At 48.4% G+C, this 24002-nt stretch overlaps 3 protein-coding genes across 10 annotated transcripts in view; 1 reads left to right on the forward strand and 2 right to left on the reverse strand.

The window, feature by feature from the left end:
* Positions 1 to 20037, reverse strand: part of kiaa0586 (KIAA0586 ortholog) — a 31914-nt gene extending 11877 nt beyond the window's left edge. The window contains exons 1-12 of one of the 7 annotated variants that reach the window (XM_085144364.1): positions 19221 to 20037; positions 18280 to 18349; positions 16841 to 17072; positions 16620 to 16690; positions 16434 to 16518; positions 16170 to 16260; positions 15274 to 15385; positions 1314 to 1443; positions 665 to 1236; positions 512 to 584; positions 125 to 340; positions 1 to 32 (exon numbers count right to left, since the gene is read on the reverse strand). The exon at positions 1 to 32 is cut by the window's left edge and continues 176 nt beyond it. In XM_085144364.1, coding sequence (XP_085000490.1) covers positions 1 to 32; positions 125 to 340; positions 512 to 584; positions 665 to 1236; positions 1314 to 1443; positions 15274 to 15385; positions 16170 to 16260; positions 16434 to 16518; positions 16620 to 16690; positions 16841 to 17072; positions 18280 to 18349; positions 19221 to 19545 — 2009 coding nt within the window. In that variant the 5' untranslated portion in view covers positions 19546 to 20037. The remainder of the gene's footprint in view (positions 33 to 124; positions 341 to 511; positions 585 to 664; positions 1237 to 1313; positions 1444 to 15273; positions 15386 to 16169; positions 16261 to 16433; positions 16519 to 16619; positions 16691 to 16840; positions 17073 to 18279; positions 18350 to 19220) is intronic. The other 6 variants (XM_085144361.1, XM_085144360.1, XM_085144358.1 and 3 more) reach the window with 6 other exon arrangements.
* On the reverse strand, positions 6139 to 12923 carry irf2bpl (interferon regulatory factor 2 binding protein-like). The gene is made up of 2 exons (XM_085144373.1): positions 10013 to 12923; positions 6139 to 9981 (listed from the first exon to the last, which is right to left on the reverse strand). Exon 1 carries the CDS (start codon positions 12466 to 12468, stop codon positions 10570 to 10572), a length of 1899 nt encoding a protein of 632 aa, XP_085000499.1. The 5' UTR covers positions 12469 to 12923; the 3' UTR covers positions 6139 to 9981; positions 10013 to 10569.
* A 229-nt stretch (positions 20038 to 20266) lies between the features above and the next one.
* timm9 (translocase of inner mitochondrial membrane 9 homolog) lies at positions 20267 to 23170 on the forward strand. 2 transcript variants are annotated; one of them, XM_085144387.1, is made up of 5 exons: positions 20267 to 20473; positions 20630 to 20897; positions 21135 to 21183; positions 22580 to 22675; positions 22757 to 23170. In XM_085144387.1, exons 3-5 carry the CDS (start codon positions 21145 to 21147, stop codon positions 22889 to 22891), a joined length of 270 nt encoding a protein of 89 aa, XP_085000513.1. In that variant the 5' UTR covers positions 20267 to 20473; positions 20630 to 20897; positions 21135 to 21144; the 3' UTR covers positions 22892 to 23170. The 2 variants fall into 2 exon arrangements, with proteins under 2 accessions (XP_085000513.1, XP_085000512.1); XM_085144386.1 differs by lacking the exons at positions 20267 to 20473; positions 20630 to 20897 and having other exon boundaries at positions 20912 to 21183.
* The last annotated feature ends 832 nt before the right edge of the window (positions 23171 to 24002 follow it).

The following is a 24002-nucleotide window of genomic DNA, read 5'->3' on the forward strand; positions in this document are numbered from 1 at the left end:
GCTCCACCTGTGCCTCGGTTAGGCTCCACCCCCTGCGGGTGCGTAAACACATAACCAATCAGTGATCGCTTGTTTGTTATTGATGAGAAACGAATCAATGGCTTCCAGAAGAATCCAGCCTCACCGCTCTGATTCCGGCTCTCTGCCCTCTGCTTCCTCTCCTCGCTGTCCTCACACTTCCTGTCCCTCTGAGCGCGCCCACTGGCCTCTCCTTCCCTGAGTGGGCGGAGCTATCAGCGTCCACAGCTGAGTGATGGTTGCTGATGTTCGCTGAGGACATCTCAGCCTGATGGCAAGGCAGAGAAGGGTCAGTCGCCGTTTTACTTCTTCTGCTCTTTCTCTGAGCTCCGGGGGAGGAGCAGAAGAAGAAAAGTTCAAAGAAGAAGAAGCGTTTGTGCTGTCGTACCAGCGAGAGAACAGATGGCGCCACATTGGAGTTCTAGAAGTGAAGTTTAGAAGAAGAAGAAGCAGACAAAGAGAAAGATGAAGGTGTTCCCGGCCTGCTGCTCACCTGGATGTCTCTGCTTAACCTGCTGATCCAGGCGTCCACTGTCTTCTTGATGCGCACCTCCTCGCTGTGGCCTCTGCCGGTCAGAGAAACCATCCTAAGTGTTTACACCTGTCCTGTGTTAGCACACCTGAAGTCAACACTACCATGAGCTACCTGTTAGCAGCTAGCGCCTCCAGCTGGCAGTGCAGCACCTCTCCGGTCCGCGCTCTGAGCAGAGCCTCCACGTTCTCCTCCAGAACCTTCTTCTGCTTTCGAACCTGACGGAGAACCTGACCCGCCTCCTCCAGCAGGGACGGGACCGCGGACCTCCTCTGGACCAGCACAGACTGGGACTGCTGGGACCACAGGTTATGTTCTTCATCAGTGCTTTTATTGGGCTGCGGTAGTCTGGACTGGTTTTGCTGGGACTGTAAACTGTTTTCATGGGATACGTTTTGTTGGAGGTGGGAAGATTGGGACCTCGAGCGATTTTCATTTGAGGTGGTTCGTTGGGACTGGGACTGGGTTTGTTGGGACTGGGACTGGGTTTGTTGGGACTGGGTTTGTTGGGACTGGGACTGGGTTTGCTGGGACTGGGTTTGCTGGGACTGGGTTTGTTGGGACTGGGTTTGCTGGGACTGGGACTGGGTTTGTTGGGACTGGGTTTGCTGGGACTGGGACTGGGTTTGCTGGGATTGCTGGTGCTTCGGTGCAGGCCTGCTGGTTTTCAGAGGGTCTTCTGGCTGCTGGGGGACAGAGTGTGTGTCAGGCTTCAGTGTTACAGACTCTCGTTAACTCGAGCTGAGCTGAATCGTACACTGACCGTCAGCAGCATCTTCATCTCAGTCTTCAGACGCTTCATCTCCTGCAGCACGTCATTGGCTCTCCTCGCTGCCTCCCAGCTGTGATTGGCTAAAGACTGGAGCTGAGACCTTTCAGGCATGTGAGCGTGTCTGAAGCATTAAAAACATGCAAAGAGAACAGATTTAACTTCCTAGATCAGCCTGAGTAAATGACCAGTGTAACGCTATAATATTAATATCTGTTAGTTTTTGAGTGTCTTATCTGACTAAACACTCAACAACACTGTCGCTACTCAAGAAGTGAAAGTAACGATCCAGCGCTCTGCTCCACGCAGCGTCACACAATCTGACTCACATCATCATCATCATCATTTATTTATATAGCACTTTAAAAACACACCTGGTAGACCAAAGTGCTGTACAATACAAATATGCACATAGTAATAAGATGTCAGTTACCCCCAGAGTTAAAAGCCAGGGAGTAAAAATAGGTTTTTAATAAGGACTTAAAAACGAGCACTGATGCAGCCTGTCTAACATGGAGAGGAAGGTTATTCCAAAGCATCGGCGCTGCAACAGAGGACGCTCGGTCCCCTCTACGTTTCAGCCGGGACTTTGGGACCGAAAGCAGCAACTGCTCAGCTGACCGCAGGGAACGGGTGGGGACGTGGGGCTTCAACAAGTCAGACAAATAAACAGGTGCCAGACCATGTAGAGACTTAAAAACCAATAAAAGGACTTTAAAACGGATCCTGAATCCAACTGGAAGTCAGTGTAGAGACGCCAAAATCGGAGTGATGTGAAATCTCCTTCTGCCAGTTAAAAACCGTGACGCAGCACATACGGCTATGAAATAAAAACCCTCCAAACAACGGACCAAAACCCCGTGTGACCCCCAGTCTGTGCTTTCACTTTACTCCTTCAAACTGTACGTGTAGAAAAACCTGACAGGTTGGTGGAATGAAGGCGACACTCTGAGCTGAGCCCCGCCCTTCAGGCTGCTCCCGATCACCAACGCTTACACTCTTAACCGCGTTCTCGCGTGAAGGGGGCGGGACTTATGATGTACCCTACAGCCATCCACCAGGGGGCGAGAAAGCTACCCACCCTGCGATCACACAGCAGCACGGAGGACCGACAGGAAACCAAGATCAGAACCATTAAACAGAAGTAAACAAATAAATGATGCGACAGCGCTGAAGAAAACTACTGACACTGAACGTTACACTGATTCAAATTAATGAGATCAAACACACAACACGCAATTAGTGTCACAGTCTTCAGCTGAGTCTAAAGCACTCACACACACACAGACACACACACACGCAGACACACACACACACACACACGCAGACACAGACACACACACACACACACACACAGACACAGACACACACACACGCAGACACAGACACAGACACACAGACACACACACAGACACACACACACGCAGACACACACACACACACAGACACACAGACACACACACACACACACAGACACACACACACGCAGACACACACACACACACAGACACACACACACACACACACACACACACACACACACACAGTGGGCCGTCTGCAGCGTCTGGAGTCACTCTGAGGACACGACAGTGTGACTCATGCAGCGAGGACATTGATGCGTTGGCGCCTTCACATCGTGGGGAGTTTGTGGCGTTTTACGGCTGCTGCAGGTACAAACTACAAAGTGAAAACCTCACAGCAGGACAAAATGGTTTCAGAATATCAAAACTAAAACATACAGACTGAGGAGGATGTACGCAGTGATGCGAGCTCGGAGAGGAACGCCCCCCGAGGCTCGCAGGTGAGCCCCAAAAATGAATCATAGCACCCCCAGCTCGCCTCTCCCCTGCTCTGGCTGTAGCGCTGTTGCTGCCAGAGCGATGGTGGCTGAGACGCAGCGGAGTGGAGGTGTTAGTGCCTGATTTAAAACATGTTAGCTGCATTTAACCTTCAGTTACTCTTCATATAGTTAGTTAGGAGTCAGACCATGTTTCTTTTTAGCTGAAAACATTACACCAGGTAACCTGCAGGGTTGGAAACGTGTTTCCCGACGGTGTTTGCTGCCCTACAGTCCGTCCTGCTCTGTAGTAACATCATTTGACCGTCCTGTTGCTCCCATTGAAATTTATGCAGCCTGTTTAAAATCTAAAACTTTAAACTGTCTGGAGCCTGCTGCTGTTACCACTGACCTGTTTGAATGAGAGAAGTTGGTTATTTTGTCACATGTGCCGATATTAAACCCAGGAGCCACATTCAGGTAAAAGTGTAAAATCAAATGATCCGTGTTTCAATGTTTATCTTTTATTAGATGTTTGTGTGGTTTGGTTATTTGCCTTTTGGTTGAAAGGACACTGAGAGAGGACTTTTTATTAGTGATCTTAATAATATTTGTTTTTCATATTAATGTAATTTTTTATCTAATTGAATACAATCTATTCACTAATAATAATAATGGATTGCATTTATAAAACGCTTTACAGTTCTACTATTCATTCACTCTCACATTCACACACTGGTGGAGCAGCTACAGTTGTAGCCACAGCTGCCCTGGGGCAGACTGACAGAAGCGAGGCTGCCATATCGCGCCATCGGCCCCTCTGACCATCACCAGTAGGTGGTAGGTGAAGTGTGTTGCCCAAGGACACAACGACCAGGACAGAGCCCGGGGAACAAACCGGCGACCTTCCGATTACAGATTCTATTTTTGGAGTGTTTTTTATGTATCTGTATTATATTAAACACACACATCAAAAGTGAATCTCTGTCCATAAACTGCACTCAGTTTACTTTTTACTCACTGTGAGCATCATTCATTATTCTCCAGTAATTAAGGTTAGAATATGTATTTCTTTATTCCGATCCATTTTTCTTCTGCAGCATTTAAATAATCTTTATCAGATTTGATGGTTTTGTTACAGACTTTAAAAAAGTGTTTTTCTTTTCCTTCACAAATGTGGGATTAAATTGTTAAAATGCACAAAACAGTGACGTCATGTTTTGTGACGAGGACCCAGGCACAGAGAGACTTGATGAATTTAAGAATCTTATGATTTAATAAAGAAATTTGCAGACTTGCACAGAGATGGTAAAATTATGATGACTGATAACAGAGATGAAGACACAGACGACGAGGACAGGGAGGATGCAGGGGTTTAAATGCACCAAGGAGACAGTCAGAGACAACTCGGGACAACTGGAGACATTTAAGGATGCAGGACTGACAGAGACGGGGAAGACGTCTCATCGTGACGAGTAAAGTTTATCCTGCCTGGCTGGGCAGCTCTCTGGGTGCTCAGCACCCCCAAAGCTCTGATCCTAGAGTCGCCCCTGGTCTGACCTTCATCTCAGACGGTCCAAACGCCCTCAGCTAAAGTCGTGACGCTCGCTGAAGCTGGAAATGTGGCGGTGGGTGGGGATAAAATGGGCGCCGCTGTCAACTCGCCCTCTGTCATTTAATCGCTCAGAAACTATCACAAACAGCTGCTGCGGGCTGTCTGCTGCTGCTGTTGCTAGGCAACACCCCAGTGGTTTCTCATGGTGACAGCGAGCAGAGATGCTGATGGAGGAAACGGGCGGGGGAGGGGGCCCGGGCCTCCCCTTCCTCCTCTCTGTAGACCTTTACATGCCAGCAATAATTCATGAGCGCCGTAGTAACGGCTGCGGATGAATATTAATGCCGCGTCTTTGTGCTTCACCCTTTCTTTGTCCTTGTGCTTCCCTTCAGCGCTGCGAGCGCGCCGCGTGTTCGACACACGAGCTAAACCGACCCATGCAGGCCCTCGTGGACCGCATTCATTCGATGATTAATGCTGAGCACAGGTGGACCCAAACGGGCTAACCAGGACAGATGTGGAGCCACATGTGTGGAGGGGTCTGGGTACAACACTTAAACATGTTAAAGAGAGTCTCTGTGTGTGGGTGAGTCTCAGCAGGCAGACCTTAACTGCTGAACTACCTCAGACAAAATCCATCATGGTTAAATGTGGACCAACGTGGGACAAAAAGGGACTAAATGTGGACCTGCCACACACAGCTGAATGCTGACTGAACCTAAGTACATGAAGTGGACACACAGCGGGTGGAAAATGTCAGGTGGGCCAGATGTGGTTCAGGTATCATGACATACCTGACATCTGGCCCACATCAAGCGTTTTAGCCTCCGGACCCCTAACACGGATCCAGATGGAGCCGCTGTAGGTGTGGAGCTAAATCAGGTTTGCATGAAATCTGCAGCACGAGCTGAAGTGGACCAATCAGGTGACATAAAAACACAGCGAGACGGAGGCTTCTGAGCGAGTGGGGGAGGGTCGCCGCCACAAACAGTCATAGGTGTGTTTGTGTGGTTGGGGGGGCAGCGGGGAGTGCAGATGGACGAAAAACAGAGTGCTGACATCATCGTCTTAAATGGAGTCAACGCTGTGACACGCGGGGGGGGGGGCTTGTTTATCGGCACAAATGTGAAGTTATTGATGATTCTGTCGGTGTTTAAAGAGCGGCCGATCACTGCAGCACATCTCTGCACATTCCTGAATAAATTATGTCTTTAAACGTGAAGCTGGTAACCATGGCAACAGCAGCATCCTCCACGGCTACAGCGAACGAAGAGGAGGGGGAGAGAGCCGACTGTGCAGACAGATGAATCAAACCTCGCTGCGACTCCGTGTCTTTATTTAGCTCTGCACGTTCAGCCCACGAGAGCGCCGACTCACTGACGGAGGCTCCGCCCACTCCGCCTAACTCAACTGTGTCTGAACATGGAGACTGATCCAAGCTGGCGTTCTTCACCGCACTGTGCCAGACTTCATTCAGACTTTTCACAGTTTTTGAGCGGATGCTGTCATGTTTCTGTGGTTCAGGATAAACATGAGGCTTCTAACAATGAGCTCAGGGATCCCCAGACATCCATGAAACCACCACATTCACCTGTTAGTGCAATTTATGACCTTTCTCCAACTGCAAGTGAACTTTGTCAATAGGATAAGAATAAAATGTTACTTATGGCTGCAAACACAAAGGTTGAGTCAGACAGCTCGCAGAGAGGCTGCCTCTTCTGTGATCAGAACAGCGAGCGCGACACCCTCGAGCTCTGGGCAACCGTGTCGTCCCCACACGCCGCGATCTGCCACAGAATGTGAAAACATTCAGAGCAGCCGCTGATGTTGTGGATGTCCCGACTCGCCGTTAGGATCGTGTAAGGCCGCTCTCAGAGCGCGAGAAACGAGCTGCAGGTTTGAGAGCAGCTCGCGGTGAATCCACACCTGCAGCGTGGTGTCTTTGTCTGAGCCGCTGCTGCAGCTGCACAAAAACACTCTGTCAGACGCTGCGCGGCCAATCAGAGCGCAGCAGAGGTGAACTGAGCAGATGCAGTTTCTGGATCTTAATACGACGCCGTGTCTTTAATCAGAGTCTTTGCTGTCTCGTTAACTCCTGATGCAGTACCGGTACTACCATTACTGCAGTACCAACAGCAGTACTCGCTGTACTTGTAGTTTCTTGCTGCATTGCAGATTTTCTCTTTGAACAACAACAACACCCCTGGTGTGTGTGTGTCTGTGTGTGTGTCTGTGTGTGTGGACAGTGATGGCTAAGGTGCCCTTGGCTCAGTGCAGCAGCTCGCTGTGTGAATGCTAACCACGCTGATCTGTGTGTCTGCTGGTTACACTCTGGTGCCGCTCAGCTCCTCACATGATCATTTCTAACATTGTGACTCCAACATGTGGCTCGGGGGCCACATCTGGCCCACCAAACAGTCCAATACGGCCCGAAAATGGACGAGTTCCTCGGGCTTTCATTAAAATACTGATCACGTTTGGTGACGAAGGAAAGGTCACAGTTCAGGTGAATGTAAAGTCAACATTTGGAGTTTCTTCATCAACCCAGAGGCAGCAGAGAAAGTTTCGCTCTCGGCTTCAAGTCGATCAAATCTGCATCTTTGTCAAATACAAATGTTGGAATTATAAGAACATAAAAGCGTCCGTGTGGAGACGCTGAGTGCAGGATTTCAGGAGCTGACAAATTCAGAAAATACCTGTGCTGCGTTTAAGCTCCACAGCGAACGGTGGAAATGTGGCTGTTTTCCCTGAGAGGCCCGGATTTGATCCAAACATCCTGGAGACGTAAAGATCAATAAGTGAGACGCTCCAGTGTTCCTACTTTAGCTGGACTTCTGGAAAAACAGGTGAGCCGCTCCATCACAGCCTGACTCAGGTTCTACTGAAAGAAGCCTTTAGCCACAGGACGTGAGTGATTCCAGCACCAGAATTTCAAAATAAAGTCGAGTGTCGCATTAAAGAAACGTCACGTTTGACAGAAAAGGAATTTATTACAACCGACTCAGCTTCAAGGCACGTTACAAGATCAAATGTGTTAGTTTCATTTTTATCTGAACAGAAACACAAAACCAGCTGAACCTTAATGTGAGGCAGGAACAGAGAGGAGGGGCTTCTTATTGCAGTACCAAAATATATCAGAAAGGAAACAAAACGTCCAATTCAAAATGAAAATATGAAGAAATTATTTCTATAAAAATAAGAAAAATTGCTTTTTTTGTTGTTTTCTTCACAGACACGACTTTCTAATGTAAGAATGGAGCATGTGTTAGTGACTACCGGCTGCCTCACACTGAACCTCCTAAACACCACGGCACTGACCACGCCTTCATCTCCACGACAACACAACACGCTCGTTTCTTTGTTAAACACGTTTTCTAAAACATCCACATGTAGAATATTTATAAGTTGAGCTGTCTGCTCCAAACTCGGCTGGAGCCTGGATGGAGGGAAGACGGCGTGTGCACGGCGACGGTTTCCTCTTTGATGTCCCGAAACATCTGACACAGGTCTCAAGTACAAAAGGTTTTTTTCTGTTTTACATTTAGATCATGACACACGGTAGAAACGAAACACAAGGGTCGTTCAAACATGACTCCACGTCCTGCTCGTCTGTTTTTATGCTGATTTATTCGTTTACATCTGCAGTGAAACGTCAGCATAATTATACTCCGTTGGCTTTCCGGGCAGAAGAAACTTCCTGTTTAGTCTCTCCGACAGCCGTCAGAGAGCTAGCGTGTTCACGGGTCTCACTTCCTGTCCAGTCCAAACAGAAGAAAACCAGCAAACGAGCAGCAGACGTGTTCCTCGAGGTGACTGTCGGGGCTACAGTCGAGGCCTTTTTGGTTGGTTCACTTCAAACCACTGGACCCAGTTTGTCCACAGCAGAAACACTCTGGATTAACTTGTTTTAACTTGACTGAAAATGAAGAATTCATCAGTCTGACCTCCATCTTTGCGTTTGCTTTGTGGATCCAGGTGCAACAGAAACATAACATTTATTCACTGGACGAATCCAACTATGACGTTTGTTTTTTAAAGCCCAGAAAGTTTCTATAAGCGAGTTGTGAGGAGCAGCGAACGCGCACAGCTGAGCGGTGACGGCTCGCGGCTGCAGCGAGTCTGTACTCGTCTCAAAGCTGCTGCAGAGATCAGTCACGAGCGAACGCGGCCGCGCCTCCTCTCAGCCATGTTGGGTTAGAGGAGGTGAACTGATGCTGCAGCTGCATGACGCCCGTTTCATCCGCACGTCCAACAAGCCTGAGGTTAAAGTTCAAGTCTGTACACAGCCAGTTATTGTCCAATCATCTTACGCTCATGAGCAAACAGCCCCGCTTGTGCCGACGTGCCACAGGAGTGACGGTCTACCGCCGAGAACGTTACCGAGCTGATCTTTGTGCGACGCCTCGTTAAAGGCACCAAAACCACGAGCCATAACTTAAAGGCTCCGTGAGCTCGAGTGTGTGTGCACGCTCACAGCGAGGACACCTGACACAGTATGGACCTGCTGTGAGCGCGCTCCACAGCTTCAGCTGCATTTCTGGAATAACCCTTCATGAAGAGCCCCACAGAGTGGGACCGTGGAGCGACGGACTGAAAGCGAGCGCTCCTGAAACGGCGTCCTACCGGCCGCTTCCTGCAGTGGGAACGTGCACAAAGACGCCCTGAAACTCCCCGCCGGTCTCATCGCCCGAACCTTTGCTTCACAACAGTCACAGCCTGATGTCCTTCTGAGATCACGAGCTGGATGATGTCCACGACGTTAATAATAATAATAATAATAATGATGGATTGGATTTATACAGCGCTTACATAATTACAAAGAGTCAAAGGTAATAAACGCTGAACGTGAGCGCCGCCTACCCTCCACACGTTTCTCCACCCGGTCGTCAACGGGTTTGTTTATCAAACAGGAAGAATTTACGACCGTTTAAAACAAACATAACTGATGTGAGCTTCACTGTGAGAAGTGTGACGGCGACTCGGACCGAGGACACAAACTGTGTCTGTTAATCAAACGCCAGACGAACATGAGCGACACCTGGATCCACACAGGCACAGACTAACGTCAGTAATGTTTCATGTTTCAGTCAAACTGCTTCAGTCTGTGAGCACATCGTCCTGAACAACAGACAAAACACAAACCACTCATTCACAAAGTAAACGCACAAGTTTCAACGCCAGACGAACCAAAGATCACTCTGATGTCATACATCGGAGTTTGTTGGATAATTTGGACGATTACATTTTTCTTATAAATTTTAACATATTTCTTTGTTTCAAAATAAGAGCCTGCTGTTTATTAAACTGCATCACAATAATCTGTTTCAAGCCTTCAACGTGTTTTTATCAGGTTTTCTTTACAGATGCAGAAACGGGCTGACGGTCCGGCGCCGTGGTCACACATTTGGACTCATGGGTGTAATGACACACACACACACACACTACGCTACAGGAGCCACCTGTAATAACATGAACTCCGTTTAACAGAATATTGAGGTTATTTTAAGCCTCACAGTAAAGAAGACTGTGAGTGTTGGACAGAAACTATAGCATGCATGATCTTACTGCACACACACACACACACACACACGGAGCTGGAGGCAGCTCGACATATAAACTGAGTGTCAGCGCTGCTTTGGATCAGTAACACTCGTTTATTTTACTGACGCCAGGTTGAAACTCAACCTTTGACCTCCATCACATCAAAAACAGACACGATGACAGAGGAAGGTGAAAAGCTTTCACACGATCACCAGTCCAGACTCTACACGACTGAAACAGTTTGCTGCTCTTCATGGTTTGAATATTTGACTGAGTTTAGCTTAGAGAGAATCTCTGTGGGGGGCAGGCTGAAGAACCTCGACTGTGATCCAGGGAACATAAAAAACAAAGTCTGGGCTTGAGGCTCCAGCGCCTCCTCACGGGTCCCTCTCCTTCTTTACCTTCACATCTCCAGCCAGGATGGTGGAAATCTCCCCCTGCATAAATGCCCAGGGCACGTTGGAGCCCACCAGCGGGCACTTGTCCCCACTGGGGCAGTACACCTCCCCGGAAGCCCCCTGGGCCTTGATGCTCTCCCGGGAGCAGGGGAAGCAGAACTTGTGTCCGGGGACGGAGGGACACTGCACGAAGTGGGTGTCCTCCAGGCGCTCGTGGCAGATGGTGCAACACAGCGGTCCGCTGTTGGCCACGGGGGAGTCGGGCACGCTCTGCGCGTGCACCTGGTCCTGCGCGGACAGCCCGAGGTCCCCGTTGCGGGAGGAGAGGCGCCTTTGGCCGGAGGCTGAGGCCGGGGACGCCGGGCTGCCGGCCGCGTGCCTGGAGTCTCTGTCCTTGCCGGGCGAGTGCGCGTTACCGAGCGCGTCCGCCACTGACATGAGCGCGGCCATGGGGGACTGTCCGTTCTGCGGGGGGGCGGCGGCGGATTCCGGGGGGGTCTTGAGGGCCTCGCCCGGGCCCCCGAGCCACTGCTGCCGCTGCTGCTCGTCCGCAGAGTCCGGCTCCGGGGAGGCCTTCCTCTTCCTCAGCCCGGGCCGGGAGCCCCCCGCCCGTCCTGGCGGCAGCGGGAAGCCGCCGTCGGCGTGCGGCTGCGGTAGCAGCTCTACGGACAGCGGCTCCCGAAAGAAGCGCAGCGGCTCCGGCAGCAGGTCCCCGAGCAGCCGCCAGTCCCCGGAGCCCTGCTTCTTCTCGTACTCCAAGTACTTAAAGCCGGACGACAGCCCGCGCCCGAAGTCCTTCATGCAGTCCTGGTACATCTGCTTGGCCACCCCCGAGGCGCTGGAGAACACCGTCCCGGAGCCGCTCGGGTACTCGATGAACAGCTTCAGCTCATGCTCCGCGCCGGGCTTCGACGCGGCGTCGAAAGCGAACACGCGGCCCAACAGCGCGTGGTCCTTCTTGAAGCGGACGTCGAAGGGCGTGCTTCCGGTGAGCGCAAGCAGCGTGTCGCGCACGGCCTTCGGCCGCCCCGCCCACTCCTCCTGGCGGCTCCGCAGGCTGTCGCTCAACTCTGCCAGCACCTCCGCGTTGCGCTGCTTCTCCTTCAGCTCCCGGTCCGGGTCGGCGGCGGAAACCGAGGCGGGCCGCTTCGCCCCGGGCTCGGCCCGGCCCGCCTGCGGCAGCAGGCTGGGTGGCACGGCGGCGGACGGTGGTCCGGCGGGGGTCCTGCCGCGGGAGTTCGGGCTCTGGCGGTTCAGCTCCGGCGGGCCGTCGTCCTTGAAGCCGTTCGGTCCTCCGAGCCCGGTGGGCGGCCTGCCGCCGTAGTCGAAGCGTCCCAGCGAGTAGCGGTCCGTCCCGGGATGCTGGGGCTTGGCTGCACCATCCGCCGGGTGGTGGTGGTGGTGGCTCGGCGGCTCTTTGCCGCTTAGTATGGCCGCCTGGCTCTTCGTCGCCCCGGGCTGCTGCTGCGGGGGCGCTCCCGCAGCGCCGCGGGCCTCCTGGAAGCCGTGAGCGCGCTTCAGGTGGCGGGCAGTCTCGATGACGAACTCGATCCGGTCCGCACCCTCATAGTTGACGCATCCGCGGCACACGGGCTCCGTGAAGTCCCAGATCATGGCCCAAGGCATGCGCGGCAGGTCGCACAGGTAGCACGACTGCCGACGGGACACCTGCGGGGAGGACATGTTCCCTCTGCCGGCCCCCTGCCTCCTCTTCCGGGCAGCCGCTTCACCAGCTCCCGCTAAAACTGCGACACGCCGCCGGACAGCGGAGCCTCCTCTGAGCTTATTGTTCCTCCTCTTCCTCCTGCTGCTGTAGCTCCGTGTGCTGCTGCAGAGATGGAGGAGGAGGAGGGAGCTCTGCCTTTTTTTTCCCTGCATGCATCACTCCCGGGGAAGCGGAGGAATTCGGATTGTTACCCCCTCTCACACAATGCCACCTGGTGGAGTAGCTGACGTCACCGTCCCTCCCCCTCCATGATCCCACTTGTTGCCCCTCGTTCTTCCCTCATCTGTGTCACCCCCTCCTCCTCTTCATCCTGTATTTGTCACATCCAGGTGAAGAAGAAGCCCCGCTCCACCTGCAGCACTCCAGCTGCTGGTGGAGCGGGTCTGACCCCAGCACACACGGGTCCGGAGGGGGCACACAGCGGGAGGGCCCCCCCCCATCATATTTTTGTCTGTAGTTTGTGGGGCTGTTCACGAGTCATCATAAAAGTATCACGGCTCGTTTCTTTAAATAACTGCTGCTCCTTTTACCAGTCTCTGGCTTTTGAAGGTGGGGTCTGCTGTGCCCCCCATGAGAAGAAACTCGGAAATCAACCCCCCCCCCCCCCCCCCCCCCCCCCCTTAGAGGAAACAACAGCATAGGTGTTTCATCACCTGACAGCAGTTTAAGGTGGAATATTAAAGGTGGACCCTGGGGGTTTGGGCTGCAGAGGCATCCGTGTTGCTAGGCAGGTTTTACCTCTCTGCTCCAACCCACCCCTCCTCTCTCTCTCAGTATGCACTGAGCCTCGATCGCCCTCGCTGCTCTGATGTTTCTTTGGTTTCTGTCTTCAGAGCTCAGCAAAGTTAATTTATGCTCTTGTTTGAACCCTCAGTGCAGCTGTGCAGCACAGTTAAAGAAAGAAACGATAAGCAAAACTGAGTCTTGTGATGTGTAACACATGCAGTATACTACGGTAATCAGCAAAGGATCACTGTGGTATACTGGAAATCTCTTTAGACTAAAACAAAGAACTGACCAATAGGAGGTTTGTTTGCCTCTTTCCTTCCCCTCGTGTCTCCTGATCGAGGCGCCGTGCAGTCAGACATGATATTAGCCGGTCAGTGTGACGTGATGGGCAGCTCTCTGACCCGAGCCTCTCGGTGCTCAGAGTCTGTCTGACTGTGGAAAATATCCCGATTCTCCACACAGCAGCTTCAGCTCTGCTGCAGACAGCAATCACATCACTGAGTAATGAGTCTCTGTGCAGCTGTCCGCACGCAGTTCATCAAACAGGCGGAAAAATAAAAACGACACTAGTTTCAAGCAGAGTGTGCACAAACAGGATGGGGTTCCCTCACAGCCTGTAACTCACAGAGGGACTGTCACAGTCACAGGTAGCTGCTCATTCATAACAATAAAAGACGTCTGTTCGTACAGAAACCTCACAGCAACACAAACACGTCCACAGTCCAGTAAGCACGAGCTAGCAGCTACACCCACCATCCACCTGTCAGTCAAAGAGGCCACGCCCCTGATATGCAACCTTGCCTTGACAGAGTTTACACAGGTGAGTTATGAAAATATGCACCACACTGGTGCATTCTGGGAATATTGCGGTTTCTCAGTTATCAGCAGTGGGTGGCGGCTTTGGCTTAGTGCCATCTCCATAAACACACAAAAGCATCTGCGTGCCTCTCATGGATACTGCTGGCGTTGCCATGGAAACGTGCGAGGAGAAGCTGCAGGATACAGGATCAACTGTAGCACCCCCCCCCCCCACACACACACACACACACTATGAATGATTATGCAAATGTAGCGACGCAGACCTGCTGCAGCGTTCAGACGCTCCCGGGCTCCTTTATGTCTCCACCTGCTCCAGTCTTCACACAGCACTCCGACTGACTGAGCAGACCAATCAGCACCTCCACATGCTCTCACGTGACCTTTCATCGCTTTAGCTGAAGCATCACTGCACAGGAACTAATCTAACCTTTGTCTCTAAAACACACGAGGGCTTCACTCTGCTCTTCCACCGCAGGAAAATCACTGACTTGTTTTTTCATCGGTGGGTTTAATTGACTCAGACCAAACGGTGACCACATGCAGATCACTGATGGTCATGTGTGGCGACACCTCTGAAGGCTTCTTTAAACCAGGAGAAAGCCCGTGTAGAGCCCAGCAGTCAAACCAGTTCTGTGCACATTTGAATCCAGCCTGGAGTCAGTTTGTGACTTACAGGATTTGATTTGCCTCAATTTTCAGCTTCAGCTGATTATTCGGTTCACGTGGATCTGTGCGGATAATCAAACATCTTTATCTTTCTTTCTTAAATAAACACACGAAAAACGTAATAAAGATTTGTTTTAGTGCTGGCCCTGCTGCTGAGGCATTTTCAGTGTTTGTTGAGGTCTGTGAGAACATTTGTGCAGCAAAGTAATCGTGGGAAACTTGGTCTGAAGCTTCCTGAAGAAAGAATTAAAATTCCCGAAAAGTCCGCATGAAGGAAACGAGAAACGGATGCTTTCACGGGGTCCTGCGTGAAGATCTGAAGCTGGCTGTGAGACGAGAGCCACGTGATGTCTCGGTTTCAGGCCTGAACCCAGAGAACCCAGGGGTGAACGGCGTTAGCGCTGGGAATTCTCACCACGGAGTGACCAAAACAGACCCATCCAAACTAGTTTAGGATCATTCAGGACACTCTGAGGAGCTTTCTCAGCCTAAAGACATTTTTATGACGACATCCCTTCAGATCTCCATGTGTGATCACTGAACGCGTCACATAAATGAGAACAACCAAAAACCAAGAGTCTTCTGAGCGTGTTGATTGGTGGCTGTTTAATAAGCAGGTTCAAGCTTTTCCAGGTGTGTCAGGAGTGCACCTGAACCCTGAGCCTGTCTGTGTCTCTCAGTCTCTGTTTAACAAAACCGCCTCCGTCAAACCCACAGAAACATCCCCCCCCTCCCCCCTTCACCTGGTTTGATCTGCCCATTGGTCAAGGCGATGCGTTTCCATGGTAACTGGGGCAGGAGGGACAGCTACGTTTGGCAAGGAGCTCGGTGGCGGGGCGCCGAGGCTGTTTGCTGCTGCAGTGAAGAAGAAGACAAAGCAGAGACAGAGGTTAATCATCCACGAAGTTTCAATGTTTTCCAGGCCTGGAAAGCCTGGAAAGGTGTACAAGGATTTTCCAGGTGGATCTCATGAAGATGTTGGAAACATATTTCAGAATTTAAGACATGAATTCTGCGATATTTGCCTCGACAGATGTGCGCACACACACACACACACACACGATCTGAATTCAGCATTGAAGCTAAAAATAGTCATGCTGCTACAAACACTCTGGTTACCATGACAACTGTCTCCATTGCCTGCAGTAGCGACACACACACACACACTGCTGCCACCTGCTGGTTCACCTTCCTCATAACATAACATTTTTATCATTTAGCTCAAAAAAACATCTCTGTATTTCTGCACTTTAAGTCCAAACAATGTGTTTTTAATCAGCCATAAAATGAAAAAAATATTGGAAGATTTTTCAGTTACTGGATGAAAAAAGAAAATTATTTTATTTTTTACAGCGTTTTTGAAATAATTATGTTTCAGGTGTTTATCAGGCAGACAAACAGGTTGATATTTATAATCTATTGTTTGCTAAATAATTCAAAATGTCATGTGTGGCACAAACATGCACCTGCTCTGCTGTTGGTACACCTGTCCATGTTTCTGATTGGTCGCACACTGCAAACTCCACCTTCCTGTGACCTCCCCTGTACCGATGTGTGTAAGCTCCAGGCTGACCCACTGAGCTGATGTCAGGACTCACAGGACGCACCTCATGCTGACCAACACAAACTGTGTGCTTACCTGCAGCATCCAGGTGTGTGACCTGCAGGTGCATCGGCGGGTCTGAAGCATGGCCGCTCGCTATCCTGAGGGCTGATTCCAGCAGCTGGCTCTGATTGGAGGAGAGAAGTGCCAATGAAAGTTTAGAAAGAGACGCAGGAGGCGTCGCATCTTTATTCCTACAATTCCCAGGTTTTACATTTTCTTTGATTGGATAACACGTCTGACACGCCCTGCTGCTATTGTTCAGCACGGTGACATCATTAAAGGTGTTCCTGTACTCACCTGCAGCTGCACCTGCTGGCACTGCAGCATCTCCAGGTGCTGCAGTGTCTGCTGGCTCATGCTCCGCCCTCTGTCCCCACCCTCCCTGATGACACGGTGATGTCACAGTGATGTCACATAATGTCACAGAATTATTTTTCTCTTATTGTTTTCAGCATAACGAGACGACAGGTGCACACGGTTTACCTGTCAGCTTGCAGCAGCTTCTGGATGCCTTCAGCCAGCTGAGCCACTCGAGCCTCCATATCAGACTGAGCCTGTAAACAAACAAACAGAGGTGCTAAACATTAGCTGCAGTTCCTCTGATGTCCAGCAGAGGCAGCAGTGAGTCAGTCCCAGAGACTCACATGTGGAAAAAGCAGAAATAAACATGTGTATCAGATTATTGATCTATCAGCTGTACTCACCTTGAAGAGAGGAGCAGCAGCTGCCAAAGCTGCAGTGGCAGCGGCGGCGGCTGTGCTACTGGCATCTCCCAGGTCACCAGAGGACAGTGGCGTCTCCATCTGGACCCCAGCATCCTTCGCTGCATCCCGGGAGCTCAGAGCAGAGGCGTCCGGGAGGTTTCCCACAGAGTGGAGCGGCATCTGGTCCAAGAAGTGAACTCTGACCTCCCTCCTGCGGGGGGCGCTGTGAGAGCTGAGCATCACAGATAAGATGAGACGTGTTTTTATGAGCAACCAGTAGCAAGTCTGAGGAAACACAAACTCCCTGTAAAACTTTCATCCTTCCATAAACAGGTCCTCTTAGCGTGGACCCTCATTTATAAACACAACTTCTCACCTCACTAATACCTTATCTGGAACAACAGAGATATTTTATTTAAAAATAAATCACTGTTCCTGGAAACTTGGGTCCAAAATGGGATCCTATTGGTGGCTCAGCTGGTTAACAAAGAGTGAGTACTACTTACTTACAACGACTTTATTGCACTATATAATTTTCCAATCAGTGTTCAGGAATTCTCAGTGGTGCTTGGTGCCGTACCCTCAGGGACTTTAATGTTATATAAAAACACTGACAGCTCAATATCCACCTCAGTCACTCTCCCTGGTCCAGCTGAGTCACCAATAGGAAAAATCTGCTTTTCACAGGAACTTGGTAACAGCAATAAGAGAATACGTAGTTTATTCCAAGAAGATATCGTCTCTCTCCCATATATAATATCTTATTGGAACCGATATGTTCCAGATATCAAGTGGAAGACAGTCTGGATGATCCCCCATAAATATTTGATTGTAAATAAGGTAAAAGAAGTCTCATTTAAAACTCTACATAAATGTTATCCAGCCAGTCACTACATGGTAAAATTTAAAAGGGACATAAATACTAATTGTACTTTCTGTGGGGATCATCCAGAAACTGTGACACATCTTTTTGGCACTGTTCTCATACACAGAGATTCTGGAAGGAATTTAGCAGGTTTGTTATTGTCCATATTTTAAGGGAGTTTTCTTTACGATGGGAAAATGTTTTATTTTGTTTCTTTAAGTTCCCCAAGAAGTATGATAAATGTTTTTTTATGATAAATTTGTTAATACTTTTAGCTAAATTTTTATCCATAAATGTAAGTTTACTAACAAAACACCATATTTCTGTCATTTTTTTAAGGATGTGGAAATGTACATACAATCAATATCAGACTCCACCAACAAAAAGGCTCTCAAAACAATATATGTGAATTTTTGCGTGTATTCTTATAATTGTTACCTTTTTCTTTTACCCCTGGCTTTTTGTGTTCATGTTCTGTTGTTTTGTATACTTCATCTGTTCGTATGTTGTATACTCATTGTTTGTTAAATAAAGTTTTAAAAAAAAAAAGTCTGAGGAAACACGTTTCACTCACCGCTGCTTCAAAGCCGCCAGCACGACTCCTCGACCCCCAGACGCAAACCGTGACGTCAGGACGTCGTCACCTGATGATGCAAGCAGAGGTGGAGTCAGTATTGTGATGATTAAAGATAAACACAGAAACTTTTACAACTCAGATTGAATTGAATGATTATGGTGAGAGGTGAGTCTCGGAGGCTCACTCTCACACCGAGTCAAACTAAAATACAAAAAATATGAATTTTGATCTTTTTACGATCGTGTGTGAAGAAATTCTGTCTAACGTCTAGAGACGTATCTGTGAGAGCTCAGGAGGATCTGTAACGCGAGGCTGCTGATTGTTGGCTGAAATGCGATCTTCACTGCTTTTAAAGGACCGTCTGGTTTAATGGCTTTAGGTGTAGCAGAGTTATTAGAGTTTTGTTTTTGAACGTTATTGTGACCTTTAGTCTGTATTGCTGTATAGAGGGTGTGTGTCACAGGCACGATCTATGACACTGAACAGCGACCCTCAGCCTCAAATATGTCCATTAAAACCTCGTCAGTCACGATGTTACAGAATTATTTCAAACCAACAAATATTTACACTATATTTTTATCCTATTTTATTTTCCACGTTCATTTCAGTTTGAGTTTTTATTGTTATTTAAAAGACTACGACTAATAATTTTTACTTTAGTGAACTGAAATGTGCCGACACAGCTAGTTTTAGTGAACCAGCCCTACTCCTACCTCAGTGTTTCTCTGTGCTGCTGGCTTTTAAACCTCAGCCTGAACTAAACGCCACAGCTCCACGCAGCTGTGAGTCACGTGAGCAGCTGTGACTTTATCCAAAGTTTCTGGATTTCTTCCGTGACCCTCACAAACTCCCCCACACCCTGATGCACGGACACACCTTCAGTCTGGGCACGTTTTAAAATAATGAACACACCTGCCAGGTATTATATTACCCCCCACCTGTGTCCATCGCCTCAGCGAGTTTTCCGTCTCCCCCTCCGGAGATCTTACGGGGCTTTAAGTACGCTGCTGACCGATGTGGAGCAGCGATATCCGGGTTCTGTCTGGGACTCCGCCGCCGCTGCTTATTCTGTTTCAGTTCGGTCAGAGGAGGAGGACGAAAGTCCCGCAGTTTTCGGACGGTTATCTGGACGGATCCGGGTCCCAGTCTGCCTCCGGGACCGGTCCGGTCCGGGTGGAGGACTCGTGTGGAGCGGGTTAAAACGTCCCCGGTGTCCGAGCTGCAGGAGGACTGATCCGGACTGAGCGCAGCCGGAGCAGACATGACGCTGTTTACCTACAGTGTTAATAAAGCTGATTTAAAGCTGCACTGTTAGCATGGAAGCTAACTTCGTCCAGACTTCCCGCTCCGGCTCTAAAACCCGCCGCTGGCCGGGTAAAGGTCGGAGGAAGGCGGCGGTCAGCGTCGCGGGGGGGCGGGGAGAGAGTTAAAATAATTTACACCCCAACGAGACGCCAGGAAAAAACCCTACAGAAAGTACGACAGAAAAAAGAAAATGTTCAAACACAGCAACTGTTGCTGACAACAAACAACCGAACTTCCGGCTTCCGCTCCAGACAGGATGCTGAAAAAACTCCGCTTCAAAATCAAAACACGAAGAAGAACAAACGGCATTGAGAAACAAAGTAAACACAGCAAATTAAAACTTTATTTATTAGCCGAAAACTGGACAGTACACCTCTATCATAGAAAAATCAATGAGTGCGAAAATGACAGAAAAAATGTATTCAAACTAATATTAACTCAATTAAATAACAAATACAAACATAATGAATGAACTTAAATAAAATCAAATAATAAAGTAACAATATAAATAAACCAAAAGAAACAGAGGTCTCTTCACATAACAATGGAATCTTGATCTTTGATTTTTATGTATTTGAATGACTTTTGAATGTGCCATGAGTTTGAGACATCATTCATAAATACTTGAAACACTTGTCTCACTCGTTCTGGAAGCTTCAGTTGTGAAAACAGCTTCTTTGTCAGAGTGCATTTTACTGCTCGCGAGAACTCTGTGTTTTCTGAAATGTGTTTGAAACGACCCTGTAAAGTTGGACTGGTTCAGGAGAAATTATGATTGAAGATGGTTTGCCTTTATAGAAGGACTTACTGATGAAGTTTAGATTTATTTTAATGCGATTATATTTGAAGGTCGGAACACCAGTCGCAGAACGTTTGTTGCTGTCCGGTAAGTTTCGGTTTCTGACCTGAACATTCGTGACATTTTTCTCTCAAATGTACATTTTTATTCGTGTTTTGAGTTTAATAAAAGTATTAATTAATAGCTGATTATTAAGCTTAATGTAAGCCTCATGTGTTTTTTCTTTTTAATTTACATGAAAAGTCGCAAAAATATCAGAGAGAATCTGCTGCTCTGTGCGCATGCGTCCTTCAGTCCGTCACTCGGAGGTTCCCCTCAGGCAGCTCGGAGCTCAGGTGGAATAAAAACTGTCCTCCTGCTGTTGTAAAGAGAAACTGAGCGCTGCTGCTCGGGAGGCTAAAGAAGAACATCCCCAGGAGAACAGAGGGACCCTCATCAGAGGGCGGGGACACGGCGCTAACCGGGCTAGCCGTTAGCAGCAGCAGTCCGTTTAAACGTGCTGTTTTATTAGGTAGGTTTGTTCATCATGTCACTAAATCCCGGGTAACCTCTGCTATCTGAAGCGTTACTAAACCACCCAACCTAAGCTGAACGGTACACCTGTAAGGTCACATTGAAAGAATAACACGTGAGCGCCGGAGGAGCTTTAAAAGAGGCGGACCGCGAAGAGAGTTAAATGTAGGATTTATGAATGGAGTCTGGTGTGTTAGCATTACTGCTAATTGTCGCCCTGTTTCCCCTCCCACAGAGTCCGAATCATGGCGGTCCAGGTGTCCGAGTCCGACCAGATCAAACAGGTAAGTGACCCCAAGAGTTTTCATGTCGACTCTGAGAAAAGAGGCTCAGAATTCAGAGGCACAAAGTCCGGTTACTGTGGCCTCCAGGGTCCATAGAAAGCCCGCACTGAACTATACACAAGGAGTCTAAGGAGCTTGGAAAGAAAAGCGTCTGGACTTCTCGTCCGAGAAGCTTCTTCAGTTCTGGGTTAGCTTCTCGAATGAGCGGTGAAATGTCTTCAAGCAACCTAAAGAAGTCCAGACGCTTTTCTTTCCAAGCTCCTTAGACTACGATGACCTGGATGACTGAGAACCTTCACAGATATACAGCAAGGAGGCCTGTGAGGGACAAAAAAGGAGAGAGCGACAGACCCGTAGGTAAAATAAATAGATAAAAACAGAATCAATCAAAACAAACTCAAATACTGTTAATGCCAGAAAACTGTGCCAGCTTATTGGGACCAATACACGAGCGGACAAGAAAGTAATTAGTTTTAATTTAGAAATGAAAAATTCCTTTAAAGAGTAGCTAAAAGCAATGCACATAGATAATAAATAAATGAAACCGTATAATTGAGAGATAGGATCATGAAATGTTTTCAAAGTAAAAAATTAAGCACGTAAATTAGAAAGTATGATAAAAGTAACTTCAAAGATCATAAAGTATTTCTTCATTTCACCTCTGTCAGTGCGCCCAGTGCAGCTGTGGCTACAATGTAGCTTGCTATCACCAGTGTGTGAATGGATGGATGACTGAATGTAGTGTAAAGCGCTATACAAATACAGGCCATTTACCATTTATAAATGAAAATAAATTAAATAAAAATAAATCAAGTAAAACAAGAAAATATTATGTGGCATTATGAATAATTATAGTTAAGAAATGAATATCTGAAATGAAAAGCAAGTTGGTAAAAAAGGAGGTAAACGAATGGAAAAAGGTGAAACTTCAGGAAATGAAAAAAGAAGAAAATAAAAAAAACAAAATGGTTAAAAGTTTTTGAAAAAGAATATTGAAGGGCTTATTTATGACAAATACACTATTCTTTGTAATACTGTTTTATGAACGGGAGCCTCTGTGCTGCACTTCGCTGAACATTTAGTTTTTCAGAGCAGTAGACGTTTTTTATTCCTTCACAAATGTGCTTTAGTGAACAAAAGGAGCAGCTCTCCAGCACACACGTAAATCTAATACCAGAACGGTTCTACTTATGAGCTCCACCTGTAGTTGAATCATATTTTTTTATTTCTAAAACTGAGCGTGCCTGAAGCAGCGAGAGGACGGAGGTTAAAACCTGTTTGAGGAAATTTCTTCCCAGACCTGAACCTCGGATCCTTCTCGGTCGTCTCTCAGATTTTTTTGCTGAATTGCTGCTCTGCAGCCGTTTTCTGAGCCGTGTCTGTTTCCTGTGTTCAGTTTAAGGAGTTTCTGGGGACGTACAACAAGGTGACGGAGAACTGCTTCATGGACTGCGTCCGAGACTTCACCACGAGAGACGTGAAGCCCGAGGAGGTAAAAAAAGATGATTGGATGACGGAAACATGTGAGTGAAGGAACATCTGGATAAAATCCTCACAGCTGTTTGTGTTTCAGTCGAGCTGCTCCGAGTCGTGCCTGCAGAAGTATCTGAAGATGACTCAGAGGATCTCCATGCGTTTCCAGGAGTATCACATCCAGCAGAACGAGGCTCTGGCGGCTAAAGCTGGCCTGCTGGGACAGCCGCGCTGACCCTGAACCCGGGCTGGGCCGTGCTGGTCCAGCAGATCCTCCGGCGCTGTAAAAACAGACTCTGAAGCTCCGCCCCCTCAGATTCTATCTGCAGGGTTAGTCGGCTGTTCTGTGCATCATGGGAAATGTAGTTTCAGATTCTTTATTAACATGCAGAATATTCCTTTAATGTGCACATTTGTCTTTTTATTGAACACAACGACCGACCGATGTGGTGATGATGATGATGATGAGCTGACCTCATTTTTCATGTGTGGAAATAAAAATAATCCAACATCAGGAATGTGTGGATGTTTTCATCCCTGTTAGGAAGTGCTTTACTGCATCCGGCCTCACTCTGGCTCTGCTGCAGATCAGAGTCCTGAGAAACGTTCAGACCAGCTGCAGCGTTTCACATGATTCACCTGCTCCGGCTGGAGAGCTCGTTATGTCCTGAAAGTTACTGATTAACCTGCTTTTAGTACTGAAGTGTTTCTGCAGCAGACCCTCGCTGACAGCCTTACTCTAAAGTCAAAGGTTAGTTTTATTGCATGTTGCATTGCAACTTATACCAAATGTACACTGTATAAAACAATCACTAAATCAACAGTGAATACAGACAAATTACAACGATTAAAGACTGTGGCTGCATAATAAAAGCCGGGGTGTGCGGCTCTAACAGACCTGAGAGCAGTTGTTTTTTGTTTATAGTGACTTAGAGTTCGGGCAGCTCTAATGTGAAAAGCTAAGTTTAGCAGCCACCCCTGAGAAGGCTCCATCGCCTCTGCTTTCAAACCTGGATCTCTGAATCTCCAGGAGCAGCAGTGCCTCAGTGCTGTGGTAGAACTGAAGGGTTTCAAACGGTAAGGCGGTGCCAAACCATCGACGCTCTGAGAAACAAATAATAGATTTTTAAACTGGATCTGAAATGCACTGGGAAGGCTAGAACAACAAAGTGATCAAACCCATGGAGACCATTCAGGTGTAGAACACATGACTGTCTCAGTTACAATCCAGTAATCTATTTGGGTGCATTTGATGTACAGTAGGACTTTTATTTTGGAAGTCTGTGGTATTTGTCATTATTCCTCTGAGTGAGCACGACCACCATTCTCTGAGCCCGACTGGGTGC

The sequence above is a fragment of the Neolamprologus multifasciatus genome, chromosome 19 (assembly GCF_963576455.1).
Source record: "Neolamprologus multifasciatus chromosome 19, fNeoMul1.2, whole genome shotgun sequence".
NCBI classification, from domain to species: domain Eukaryota; kingdom Metazoa; phylum Chordata; class Actinopteri; order Cichliformes; family Cichlidae; genus Neolamprologus; species Neolamprologus multifasciatus.

Excerpts from the sequence above, each read along its gene's own strand:
- irf2bpl (XM_085144373.1), bottom strand. The coding sequence starts at position 12,468 with ATGCAGGGAAAAAAAAGGCAGAGCTCCCTCCTCCTCCTCCATCTCTGC.
- timm9 (XM_085144387.1), top strand. The coding sequence starts at position 21,145 with ATGGCGGTCCAGGTGTCCGAGTCCGACCAGATCAAACAG. Across the intron at positions 21,184-22,579 it reads AGTCCGACCAGATCAAACAG|TTTAAGGAGTTTCTGGGGAC; the intron begins GTAAGTGACCCC and ends TCCTGTGTTCAG. Across the intron at positions 22,676-22,756 it reads GAGACGTGAAGCCCGAGGAG|TCGAGCTGCTCCGAGTCGTG; the intron begins GTAAAAAAAGAT and ends TTTGTGTTTCAG.